Source organism: Zonotrichia leucophrys, chromosome 3, assembly GCF_028769735.1.
Source record: "Zonotrichia leucophrys gambelii isolate GWCS_2022_RI chromosome 3, RI_Zleu_2.0, whole genome shotgun sequence".
Lineage (NCBI taxonomy): Eukaryota > Metazoa > Chordata > Aves > Passeriformes > Passerellidae > Zonotrichia > Zonotrichia leucophrys.
Genome location: NC_088172.1, coordinates 101,834,705 through 101,848,223, shown reverse-complemented (window position 1 = coordinate 101,848,223; position 13,519 = coordinate 101,834,705). Strand labels below are relative to the sequence as shown.

Here is a 13,519-nt window from a genome sequence, read left to right as displayed (position 1 = left end):
CTAATTATGCAGTAAAATGCCCAAATTGAGTGTTCAAACAACAGCTCAACTTGCCTGTGTTTACAGTACAATCCAATACAGCCTTGAAATCCTTTCTGCTTCTAACTGTGCAGCCAGGATGCTGGAATTGAGTGTTCCCAGAGATACCCATCAGCAAAACCAATAAAAGTCTGGAATTCCACAGGAAACTCAGCCTTGGTTCCTAACACTGCTAAAGGACTTGGGAGCATTAGTGAAGCATCCACCAGAGACAGGAGAAAAGTGAACTATCTTGCCCAACATCCCATTCTGAATTTTCCAAGACAATGCAAACACTAACACTGCTTATTCCAGAGCCAAAATCCTAGAAATTCAAATCTGTTTACATGCAGAAACATCTAGTAAATGTTCTATAAACAAACACACTTCAGTGATAAGAAGAACTGGAAGCAGATACTTGATAAAGAATTCCAATTTTACAGAGCTACTGTAAAAAAGAATCTACAAGGTCATGCAAGGCAGCTATTTTTATACTCCAGCAGAAGAAACAGGGCTGTGGAAAACTTTTTTTTTTTTGGCACTATTCTATATCCAGAAAGACCCAAGCATGGCTAAAAGCTTTTGTGGTTGAAGGCATTGCAGGGAACAGGCACATCCAGTGCAGTGGAAAGCAGAGGAGCCGTGCCAGGAGGCCACTGCTATTTCTGACTGTCACTGGTGGGCTGGGTGACCTTCAGGGCACAGGGACACCTCCTCCCTCAGCCCCTGGGGGCACACAGGGGAAAACAGCCCTTGGCCCCGGGCCCCACGCAGGGAAAAGCGGCCCTTGGCCCTCAGCCCCACGGGGGGGAAACTGGCCCTTGGCCCCGGACCCCCACGGGGGGGAAACCGGCCCTTGACCCCGGACCCCCACGGGGGGAAAAGCAGCCCGTTTGGCCCCGGGCCCCCACGGGGACACAGGACAGGGGAATTCCCTCAGGACACTGCACAGGATGGGCCACTGGGCCTCTGGGTTTGTGCTGGAAGCACAGGCAGCTCCCCTTCTGCTGAACAGCTCACTCACTTTATTCTCAGTAAGCAAAAGCTCCAAGTTCTGACTTACCTGAAGCATTCCTCAGCTTTTAAACAGAGTTCAGCTGCTACAACAAATTAGGTAATGCAGCTAATTTTATATGACTAAAAAACCCAAAGAACAAGGTTTACTCCTCTTTTTTTCAGGCTATCATCAGTAACAGTTCAGTAAATTTCATTTACAGGACCAGTAACTACAATAATTCACAATTTGGCCTGTCAATTTTAAACAATAAATAATTATAGAGAAGAAATTAATACCTCAAACATTCAATATGAAAAGAGAAAGAATCACATTTACCATTTAATTACCCACAAAAGTTATAGCCTAATTTATGTTTCAGTATACATTAGTCTTACCCTTAAACAAAAAATATAATCAAGCATTAAAAACCTAATATTGTTACATTTGGAGATACACTGAATTATAACATTCCCATCACATTTTCCTGTCATTTGCTATTGATTTATTGAAACACTGTGAATCACCTTCAGCTGTGATTAATGTAAAAACTGTTCTTCATTACCATCATAAATGAGAACAAATTTAACACCTCTCACTGGTTTGCATTTTAACAAAGTTAAAAAATATTTTCAAATGTGATTTTTCATTTCCTTCTGCCCTTTCTCCAAAATCTGTCCCTGTCAGCTTCCTGAGAATATTTCAGCTATCCCAGGAATATTTCAGCCATCCTGCTGGGGCACATCTCTGCCTCACCAACAAATCTGTGTGCAAATCAGTGTTGAGGATTCTTCTCCTAAACAACACTCCTAGTTTGACCAAAATACTTTTAAAAAGGACAAAACCCTCAAAAATCTCTGACTAAAATCTGTTCATTTTATAACTAAACAAACATCAACTGGGTATTAAGATCCAGAATTTTTTTCCCCACAGGTATTTTTAGTAGCATTTAATTCCATTTAGGGGTTATTCTCTACAACCAATTAAAAATTATATTGGGGAAAAAAGGTATTTATTCAATGTCACTTGGTACAGACTAAAACATTGGCTACACCTGATTAGGGAAACAATGACAAATATGATAATAACAATACAGAGTTTCATTCTCTTCTACATGGTAAAAATCTAGATTTTTCTATGCATTTATACACCAGAGAAATTAAAGTCCTGTGTCAGTTAAATCTTAATATTAATTCTTCTTAACTGACATTGGCAATAAAAATACAATATTAAAATGAAATTAGCATTAGTTTCCTAATTAAAACCCATTTACAAGACATGTCATCTATATTTAGAACCCTGCCTTTCCCTAGAGACAGGAAGAACACTCACTGGGCTGTTATGTGCTTGTGCTTAAAAAATACCCTGAGATTTCACATTTTCAAGTGTCACCCTGATTTGAAATCTTGGATTTTTGGAGTAAATTCTGAATTTGGCACTGTACAGACTCTTATCTTCCCTTTTTAATGGCTAACTAAGCAATTTGTCATTGAAGTTTAAAAAATTCTCCCAGGAAAGCAACTTCCAGCCTGTCAGTGCAGGTTGCTATGGCAACAACCACCATGACTACACAGAGCCCAACCTTATTTAATGGCTAAAGTGGAAAAACAGCACAAGATAATATAATGAAATATCTTGTGGTGTGAGTATTGCTGGAAAAAATTAAATAAAACAAAGGACTACACTCCTCTACCCCATTTTTTGTCGGCACTTCATACCTTGGCTGGCAAAAAAGGCCTCACTTTACCATAAAACCTTATTATGTTACAGAAATTGTGCAGCTCTGCTTCTCTTGGGACTTGACAGGTAAAACTCTCTGAAAATGAGCTTTTTTTAATCTAAGGATAAGGGGTGTATCTGTGTGGAGCAGAAGCAGCAAAGGGAACAGGCCTATAAAATACAGTGAGGAAAAAGATGGATTCTAGCATAACAGCCTAAAAATAGATTCCCTGCAAACAGAGCATGAATGATGAATGGTTGAGGATCTTCAGAACTAACAGCTCCATCTAGAGTTAAAAACCAAGGGATACCAAGACAAGCTGACAGGTAAAAGCTTCTCAAGACTTCTTAAAAACACCCTCTAAAACATCCTCCAAAAGCTCTCCCAATTTAAAATTTTGCTTTAAAATACTCTACACAGAAGTCACCTAATCCCTGAGAACCTAAATTGTTTGGTTTTTTCATTAAAACCAAACAATTCAAAAATTGAAATATCTAAGAGCTCTCATCTATCCCTTGGGCTTCCTGCAGCTCAGTGACATTCCCACTGCAATGTGAGGCTTGGGGAGGTTGGTACATTTTCAGTGGGATAAGATTTTAGCAGCACAGAATATCAAGGAATCAGCCTCCCAGCACTTCCAAAGAAATTCATACCCATGTTCAACACTAAATGAACAGCCCAATCAGGGATATGACTTCCTGTACATGCAGCACTTCCAGGCCCCAGCTGTTCACACTTATTTAAAATTAATACTGCTTTCTGCAGAGAACACTGTTTTGCATGGCTCCTCCCAAAGTAACTCAGCATGACTACATTTGAGGTCTGCTCATCCTCTTGTTCCTCCAAAGTTAAATCTTACCTTGCAACCTGCACAAAAATAATAAATTATATAAAGCCAATGCTTCTTGAGGTTGAGCATGCACTGGATACATTGTGGCTGTGCCTCCCAATATAATTATGATACAAGAATAGAATAAAAAGGGGCAGAAAACAGGGAGCTGCTGAGAAACCATTGGGTTGGAGGTCTGCTGCATTCCTGCCCCAGAACAAAGGCAGGCTTTGTTAGTCAGTCACCCCATGCTTCTGGCAACACCAGAGAGCCTCATGGGCTTTTTCCCACATTTTTTACACTTTCCCTCTCTTTATCATCATCTCAATCCCTTCTTCCTCTTTCTCCCTCTTATATTGCTTTGCCCATTCACCTGTAGGACACCTGTACTTCCCAATGGCATCCCTACTCCTTTTAGCCCCATGTTCTTGACTCTATTTAGCATCATAAAGGGACAAATATTGTTTAATATAGACCAAAACACCTTTACTACTTCCCCGTAAAGTACATTAGCGTTAAAAATCCAGAACAAGCAAAACAACTGACATTTTATTACCATCACCATGTGATTTTTAATCTGTTCTGTGCTTCATGTTTAATTGAAAAGCTGGGGCAAGTGTGAAAACGCTGGTCTAAATGACACTGCACAAACTGCTCTGGAAAGATTCCCACAGGGTAACAAACACCACCAGGAAATTTCCCTGAAATATTTGATTGTTGATTCATGCACTTCTTCCTCTGCAAAGTTGGTTTCCTTGACCATGCAGGAGCTACAAATTTTTAGCAAGTGTCATCACAGCATCTTAAAGTCCTGAAAAGCTAAAAGACAAACCAGAACATGCACAGGCAGTTGATAATGGAATTTTTTCCTGGTGATTTATCACATTTGGAATACAAATACATGTTTAGGGTTATTAAAAATGGTTTGTATCCATTTCCTATTAAAAATTACTATTAAAAATGCTATTATTAAATAATGCTATTGTTAAAAATGGTTTGTTATCCATTTCCTACAGCAGAAGCCATCCTCATTTTGTTGTTTTGGTTTTTGAAAATGGCATTTTAAATAACATTTAAATCTGAGAACACAGTATTATTAATTCATATCATTATTAAAAAATGCTGAAAATACCTTTCACAACCTCAAAGCCATTTTGGTCCATTATTCACTAGTACCAGCAGAGACAAATAAGGGTCTTTCAAAGGAACAGTATACATACAAGAATTCCCTTTTCACATGCAACCTCACCAAGTTAACTGCAAAAATACACTGGAGAGCACAGAGGGCACAAGGAAAACACTTCCTATTTCACAATTTTACTCCAGGATCCCAAATTTAATAATCCATGCATCAAAAACCACACTTTGCCTTCACATTGCCACATTATTCCCACATCAGAGGAACACATTGATTTCCAACATTAAATAAAGGAGCAGCAACTGAAACCAACTTTTCTTCTGGATATGTGTTTTTAAATGAAAAAGTAGGATAACAAATAGCAAACAAACCCTGGTTTCTTACGTGGTCAGTTTTATGTTCCAAGTTAAATAAAAATGTGGCACCAACACTGAAATTTACAAAGCATGAAGAGATCTGGATATTAACAAACTCTTTCAAAAATTAAATGCAAACTTGATTTAAAAAAAACAAACTGATATTTCTCTGGCTTTGTAAATACTTTGCAGCCCAAGCTAAGCAACCTCATGTTAAGCACAAAACTAAGGAAAATGACTGGAAATCATTTAAATCTCCTGACTAGAACATGCAACACTTTTGTGTGCACAAAGCCAACTTCTCTTCATCCAAGTTTAGTTTTGAAGCAATTCCTGTATGGGAAAGTGTTGGCAGAACGTGCACTGCTAATTTATCTAGGAAAGGGAAGTTCTGCCCTCACTCATTCTTTGGTGAGAGAACAAACCCCTGAAGGATTTTTTTAAAGTTCCCAACAACCTCCCTGTACACACTTGCAGAAAATGATAGTTGGAAATAACTCAGTGAGGCTTTGTGTTTTTCCAGGCATCATTTCCTCAGTGATAGCTTCAAGCTCCTGGAAACTGGCAATCTCATAATGAAAATTATTACCCATTCTTTAAAAGACACCAAAATACCTCAAAACTCATTTCCAAATGGCAGAGACTGCAGGCCTTGGCCAAAATGTGTATTGATGTATTAGGAGGGTTTTTTAAATCAGAAAAAAAAAGTCATATTTAAACCCAGTATCCTTTAAACTGTTTTTTAAGCACAGACTAAGAAAACATTTAAAGATATTCCTCAAATTTTTTTTCTTAACAAGAGAGGTTTTGATGAATTAAAAACCAGATCTTTAGTCACATGAACAGACTTTCTTTTCATTTCAGAAGAAATGAGGATGTTAAGGAAATACATGAACAAACTGTGTGACACTAGAAATGAAAACACAGTATTTTTCAAGCTAAAGATCGTTCACAGCTTAAAAAAAAGCACCTCCTTACCTGCAAAGCTGAATGAAAACACTTATATTACTGACACATGGATCTACTTGTCACTTTGTATTAAAACCACTTTTGTAAATGACTTTAATGAGAGTAAGAAAAAAAAAAAAACCTGACACAGAAATACTTACATTTCATTCACTCTCTCTTCTGGGCCCTGAACTTGGCCTGTCACAGTTCCTTGGCTGGTATTTTTCACCCAGCCAACCACTCCTAATTTCTTGGCTTCCTGTTCTGTGTACTGGTTTGGGAAATAATGAAAGAGGACAGTCAGTGCCAGCACAGACAGAACACTTCACCCTCCCCTTGCATTTGCCCAGCTCTAAGAGCTACACTTAAAAAATAAAAATCCCTGAGTGATGCTCATCCTCAGGCATTCAGATGTTCCTGGCAGCTCTGGAGTTGCAGTGGGCACAGCTCATTTCCCAAAAAGAACAAAGTTTTGATCACAAAGGACTCCACTAATCCCACACCATTCCCTTGTACCTACTTGATTCCTTTCCATAGCTCCTATCACTGCTCATTTGACCCTTCAATCACCACACAGTTTTTAAACTCATTAAATCTGCTACATGTACAAACTTCCCAGTTCCCTTTCAAATCCTTTCCACCTGACTTTCACCCTTTAAATCCTACCCCTAGCTGCTGCATTTCTACTGACAAACAGCAGCAAAGGTCATAATCTGTTAGGAAAAAAAAAGAAGCATATTTCTGCAATACCTAAAAATTATGCTTTCCCAGCCACCCAGTTGTGATGAAATTCACAAATAGCAAGAGCCAAACTTCAGGTCTGTATGACCAATTCCAAAAGACAAAATGTGCTTTGGGGTGATGTAGCCAATGAAAAAGTGGTGCTAACTATGAAGAGTGTTTTCCAAGGTGATCATGAGCAGCTTCTCCAAACTAATTTGCCCAAAAGCACAGGAATGCAGCTGCAAACCTTCTCCTCAGTACTAGCACTGAGCTGTGTGCTCACACAGCTTTGGGTCAGCTCAAAACAAGGCACAGCAAGCTTGGACTCACTCTTTAATCTTGATAGAATAACTAAATTCAAGGCAAACCCCACTGCAGTTCTCTGATCATTTCCATTTGGCACTATTTCACAGTATAAACTATACATAAAATCTCTCAGGTTTAATATTAAGCATGGGGCACTATTTTGAGACAAAACCACTATTCTTACTTTAATTGTGTCCTCTTGTTTCATGGGTTTCTGTGAAATGCAAAACCAGCTGCTGCACTTCAGAGCTGCTGGAGTCACTTGCTCAGGGAATGAGCCACAAAGTGCTTATTTGCAGCAAATCTTTCCCCAGTAACCTTCCTTAAGTACAGGCACTGAGTTGTCACTTGAAAAATTAAACACTTTATTTCCTATTTAACCTTTCTAAAGATTAAGGTGTTACAACATTCTTGTGGCTGTTACATCACAAGTAATCCAAACCACAATCTATACAAGCAACACATTATTAAGCTTCTAAAAATCCATTTTAATGTAAAACCATTTTAAGTCTACTCAGAGTACTTAACCATCCAACCAAAGTTCAGGCTGGATATATTTACACTCCACAGACCTGCTGCCTTATTTTTAGCACTGGAAACATTATACCATAAAGTAGCCAGCAAATCCAGCATTGCCTTACCATCCTGAAACAAACACCTAAAAAAGAAAAAAAAAGAAAAAAGAAAAAGAAATTAGAGTCCTGTCAAAGTATATCACCTGCAGGAATTTCAGTTTATATAAAGGAGCAATGATGTGCATGCAAGTCACCCCGTGGTGCTTTACTATGTAAATTTCAGGGGCGTTAATATCAGGGAAACTGATCAGGACTTGTGTTTAAGCCTTCCCTTCGTCACACGATTATTATATTCACACATTAATGTATTTAAGTGAAATAATACATGCATTTCAGTGAAAACGCCGCGGTGTGTGAATGGGAAGGACGGGAGGGGCATTTCCACACACCCGCGCTGACAGAAGCCACGAGCGGAATGGGAACTACTTTGGACAGAGCAGCTTGTGCTCCAGGGGGAGACGAGCCTTAGGGCGGGGGAATATTTACAACGATTTAAAATTTAAAAACAGGCAAACAAACCAAACACTCAACCAAAAAACTTTCGCGTCCCCCCGGGTACGCGGCGCGGGCTCCCGCCTCCCCTCAGGCCGCTCCCACCCCGCGCACGCGCGGTGCCGCCGCCTCAGCGCGGCGCCCCTCGCCCGGCAGCCCCTCAGCCCGCCATTACCTTGCACCCGCCCGAACACTTCGTAATCCACGGATTTGAGTGCGCCGGAGACTTTGGCCGGGGCGGACATGGCAGCAGCGAAGGAAGAGCCGCTGCGGCAGCCGCCGGTGCTTCGCGGACAAGCGGCGCCCGGACGGGAGCGCGAGAGGCTCAAGCTTACCGCCCAAGCGGCCGCCTCACGTGAAAATGGGGCGGGCCACGGCACCCCGAAGAGAGCCCCGAGTGTGAGGAGCGAACGGCCGACAGCGGCAGAGGGAAACATCGCTCCTCCTGGGAGGGGAAACACCTGACAGCCAGGGGTGACACAGCTCTGCCTGTGAGGGGAAATACCTAACAGCGAGGGGTGACACAGCTCCTCCCTGTGGGGGAAAACACCTGACGGCGAGGGGTGACACAGCTCCTCCTGTGAGGGGAAACACCTGATAGCCAGGAGTGACACAGCTTTCCCTGCAAGGAAAACACCTGACGGCGAGGGGTGACACAGCGCTGCCTGTGAGGGAAAATACCTGACAGCGAGGGGTTGCACAGCTCTCCCTGCAAGGGGAAATATTGCTACTCCTGTGAGGGGAAGCACCTGACAGCCAGGGGTGGCACAGCTCTCCCTGTGAGGGAAAACACTTGTCAGCGAGGGGTGACACAACTCTGCCTGTGAGGGGAAATACCTGACAACGAATGGTGGCACAGCTCTCCCTGTGAGGGGAAACATCGTTCCTCCTGGGAGGGAAACACCTGATAGCAAGGGGTGACACAGCTCTCCCTGTGAGGGAAAACACCTGACAGCAAGGGGTGACAGCTCTGCCTGTGAGGGAAAACTGCTCCTCCTGTGAGGGGAGAGCGCCCGACCTCGAGAGCGGGAAAACGCTCCCGCCGTGAGGGACGCGGCCCCACGTCCCTAAGGGGCGGCTCCTCCAGATCCCTCATAAAGGTGATTCCCATCTCTGTTTCAGATCAGAATTATGTTCAGGAGCAGTGTGCGAAGGGCACCATCTCCTCCTCCAGGACTGGTGTTGCCACACACACCTGGAGTTGCCAGCACCCATGGCACAGGTGAGCAGCATTAGTCTTTCCTAGGAAATCATTGAAAACAAAGCATGAGAAAAAACGCTCAAATTTGCCTTGGGCTCCCCTCCCTGAATGAGGCTGAGTAATCAATTTACATCTCCAATCTCTACATGACTTAATCTTCACCTGGAGTTTGAACAGCCCATCAAAAACCACACTTTGACTTCACATTGCCACATTATTCCCACATCAGAGGAACAGATTGATTTCCAACATGAAATAAAAGGAGCAGCAACTGAAAACAACTTATTTCTTCTGGATCTGTGTTTTTAAATGAAAAAGTAGGACAACAAATAGTAAACAAACCCTGGTTTCTTACATGGTCAGTTTCATATTCCAAGTTAAATAAAAATGTGGCACCAGCGCTGAAATTTACAAAGCATGGAGAGATCTGGATATTAACAAACTCTTTCAAAAATTAAATGCAAACTTGATACAGTTTGACCAGCCCATTTCTCCCCCACTGTGCTGGGGCAAATGCCAGACTCCTCAGCTGGAGCAGCAGACCCCAGAGAAAGAAAGCTCATTCCATGCAAGCTTTCACCCAGCTTTCAGTGCTATCCAGTAGTGCTTATGTTCTCATTAGAACACCTTTCTAAAACTGTCATTGTGACATTTCTTTTGTCTATATGCTACAAATAAAAAAAAAGTAAACAATTGATTATTTAGTAGGCTGAGTCTCCAGCAACACACCACAAAGGTTTTTCTCTGGTGTGTTCTACATCTGCTTGAAGTTTAACTTTCTCCCCACCATATTTACTTTAAACACCAAAATACCCCAACACCAAAAAAACAAAAAACAAATACCCAAAAACCCCCAAAAAAACCAAAACAAAAAACTAAACAAAACACCCAAAAAAACGAAACAAAAACTAAACAAAACACCAAACACCCCCCCCAAAAAAACTAAACAAAAAACTAAGAAAAACCTAAACAAAAACCAAAAAAGCACCTAAACAAAAAAAACTAAACAAAAAAGCTAAACAAAAAAAAACCTAAACAAAAAACCAACAAAAAAAAAAAAAAACCAAAAAACCCAAACAAAAAAAAAAACCAAAAAACAAACATAAAACACTAAAAAAAAAACTAAACCAAAAAAAAGCTAAACCAAAAAAAAGCTAAACCAAAAAAAAGGCTAAACCAAAAAAAAAGCTAAACAAAAAAAAAGCTAAACAAAAAAAAAGCTAAACAAAAAAAAAGCTAAACAAAAAAAAAGCTAAACAAAAAAAAAGCTAAACAAAAAAAAAGCTAAACAAAAAAAAAGCTAAACAAAAAAAAAGCTAAACAAAAAAAAGCTAAACAAAAAAAAAGCTAAACAAAAAAAAAAGCTAAACAAAAAAAAACAAAAAAAAGCTAAACAAAAAAAAAGCTAAACAAAAAAAAGCTAAACAAAAAAAAGCTAAACAAAAAAAAGCTAAACAAAAAAAAGCTAAACAAAAAAAAGCTAAACAAAAAAAAAGCTAAACTTTTCAGGTGAAATTCTACATTAGAAACAGCATTTATGCAGCCTTAGAAGATGAGCTCTGCTCTCACTCATCAACAGATAAAGGGAAGTTAACAGCAAATTTACAATAAAAATCAAAATAATTTTATTTGCTGTCTCCATTAAGTAATCTCCATCCACATGCACCTTGAATTGTACAGTAATACAGATAACCTGAGTTGTTCACAGGTTTGGACCTTAAGACTACAGGGTGGTTCAAAATAAAGTCATAGAAAAGTAACAAAATTATGTTTTCCAGACACACAAGTTAGTTAGAGAAACAACCACTCAATTCAGCACAGATCACAAATATTCACATAGAAACAAAAAGCTTCCAGTATGACAGGGAATAGGAACACAATGGACAAAACTTCATTATATAGCACATTAAATCAAATCTTTGCCCTTCACAGAGATCATACATTTTTCTAATGTGGAATCAGCACCATTTTGTTATGGAAGAGGAGGATTCCACAGAAGGAGGAGCAAAACACAGAAAATCTTTTGTAATTTGCTGCCATCTGGCAGCAGTGAAGAGCAAGACCAGTAAAAATGTAGATTTATAGTAGAGTTTATTGCACTAGAAAGCCACACAAGCCTCACAAGCAGATCTTATCCTGGTGCTGATGACACTTTGCTACCTGCAGATTCCTGCTCTGGCAGCAACATTTTTATCACTACAGTCTTTGATATTTCATTTATTTGTCATAACATCTTGTCCCTCTTTCCTTAGACAAGTCCAACTTTCTCTTTCCTTCCTAGCAAGTAGCAGAAAACTTCTGAAGGTGATACTGTGAAACATTTAATATTTTGCTGCCTAAGTAATCAATATAGAAACCAAAGGTTATTCAAACACACTAATTAGCACGAGAGCTTTAGCATACACTACCAAGAAATGCAGGCAGCCTGCACTGAGTTCTGAATTTCCCTCCCACTTCCAGCTGGTTATTCCGGGGTGGTGGCATTGGCCGGAGGAGAACCTGTTGGCTGCACATCCCAAAGCTACAGCCAGTTGTAAAAATAACAATAACACCAGGGCCTCTGCCTCTCCTCTGGGCACAAAGCCTTTAAAAACCTCCCAATATTCACTCCAAGAACAGTAAAGCTTTCCCACAACACTGTTTTTTAGCTATGACATGAAAAAGGGTATAATAAAAATTATATTCTTACTGGAAAACAGCAAAACACAACAGTGGTGTCCTTGCTGCCAAACACCAGGGACCAGCACAAACAAGGCTTTGCAAGGAGCAACCTTGGCACACCATCAGTGACAGCAGCCCCACAGTACCTGGGCAGCAGAGCCCTTCCTGGAGCAGGAAACCACAGCTACAACAGAGGCAAAACCATGACTGAGCACACCCACGGTTTAAAGGCAAGAGCTCTGCTCAGCCCTCACTTAAGCAGAGCTCCTGCACCAAAGAGCAGAGGGGCGTGGGTGGGCCCCAGGTGAGGCTGGTTGGGAGGGGCAGAGCTGTTGGTGCCCTTGGTTCTGGCCAGTACCAATAAAAAGCAATTTGATTAAAGCATCTCAGTTATTAAGCTTTTGGGTTGGTCATTGGAAAGTTGTAGCTTCCTCATTTATGCTGTTTGTTCATGTCTGGCACAGACTAGGTGGGAAATCAGCTTTCTGGTTCTTTCACTAGCCACTACTGCTGCTCTCTGTGTGTGTGGCTGTCACCTCACACCCCCACACACACCCGCTGTTTCCCACTTCCCAAATGACTTTGGCATTCACATGGATACCCCATCACCCAGGCACATAACCTCCCACCTTGCTGTCTTGATTCATCCTTCACCTTGTAACTGCACTGTTTTTCTGCACCATTTTTAGGTAACCTGGCTCCTCCCCAAACCTGTTGTTATTGCATGTCTGTCCCCTGCTACTTCTGATCATAAAAGTTTCTTGATGTATCCTTAGCTGTGCAGCTCTGTTTATCTGAACCAAACTCTAGACCTGATTCACTTGGAAACTGTCCCCAGATGATTTTGATGAGTGTTTCCCAAAGGGCACCAAAGCCTCCAGATAAATAAATAATAAAGATACTGCTTCTGTTGCCAGGTTATTGCTGCTACCTAGGGAGCATGGAATATCAGGGAAGCCATGTAAGCTTAATTTGACCTTTCCAGCATTTTTTCCCTTATTTTCTGTAAATGGTAATGCACATCAGATTTTATTTTTCTGTCCTTTAAGGTAACGCACTACTGTTCCTTTATGTTTTCTTCTTCAGGCAAAATTATAAACTGCTAACCTTTTTCACTAGTCTTCCTCTTTTCCTCATTCCTAAATTGCATTTACTCCTCATTTCTGAATGAAAATTAAGGGGGTTGCTACCTCTACTTCAAAACTGTATGAGATTCTTAAGAATCTTACAGTTTTGAAGTAGAGGTAGCAATCCCTCTACTTCAAGAAATAAGGACTTTTTTGCAGTCCTTATTTACATAATATCTAAATATACTGAAACCTTTTGGAGGGCTTAATCTCCCAGGTTTTCCTCTTTACTGGCTATCAGGAACTTTCTTTTTTTTAGCACTTCAGATTATATTTGGAAGTCTAAAGGGCAAGACAGGCACAAAGAGGGATTCTTGGAGAGCTTTATTCAGGTGGTTGAGTGATTAATGACTTTATAGCTGAAAACCCAGCGTGACAATAGCCCAGGGAGGTGACCTGGTTACAGCACTTGTCTCCTGATCCATTTATAC

At 40.6% G+C, this 13,519-nt stretch overlaps 1 protein-coding gene across 3 annotated transcripts in view; it reads right to left on the bottom strand.

Annotated features, from left to right (window-relative positions):
- Positions 1–12,187, bottom strand: part of ACYP2 (acylphosphatase 2) — a 36,558-nt gene extending 24,371 nt beyond the window's left edge. Inside the window, exons 1-4 of one of the 3 annotated variants that reach the window (XM_064709677.1) lie at positions 12,108–12,187; positions 8,275–8,588; positions 7,674–7,690; positions 6,165–6,274 (exon numbers count right to left, since the gene is read on the bottom strand). In XM_064709677.1, the coding sequence (XP_064565747.1) occupies positions 6,165–6,274; positions 7,674–7,690; positions 8,275–8,536 (389 nt within the window). In that variant the 5' untranslated portion in view covers positions 8,537–8,588; positions 12,108–12,187. Of the gene's footprint in view, positions 1–6,164; positions 6,275–7,673; positions 7,691–8,274; positions 8,740–12,107 lie in introns of those variants that run through there. The other 2 variants (XM_064709676.1, XM_064709675.1) reach the window with 2 other exon arrangements.
- Positions 12,188–13,519: the final 1,332 nt, after the last annotated feature.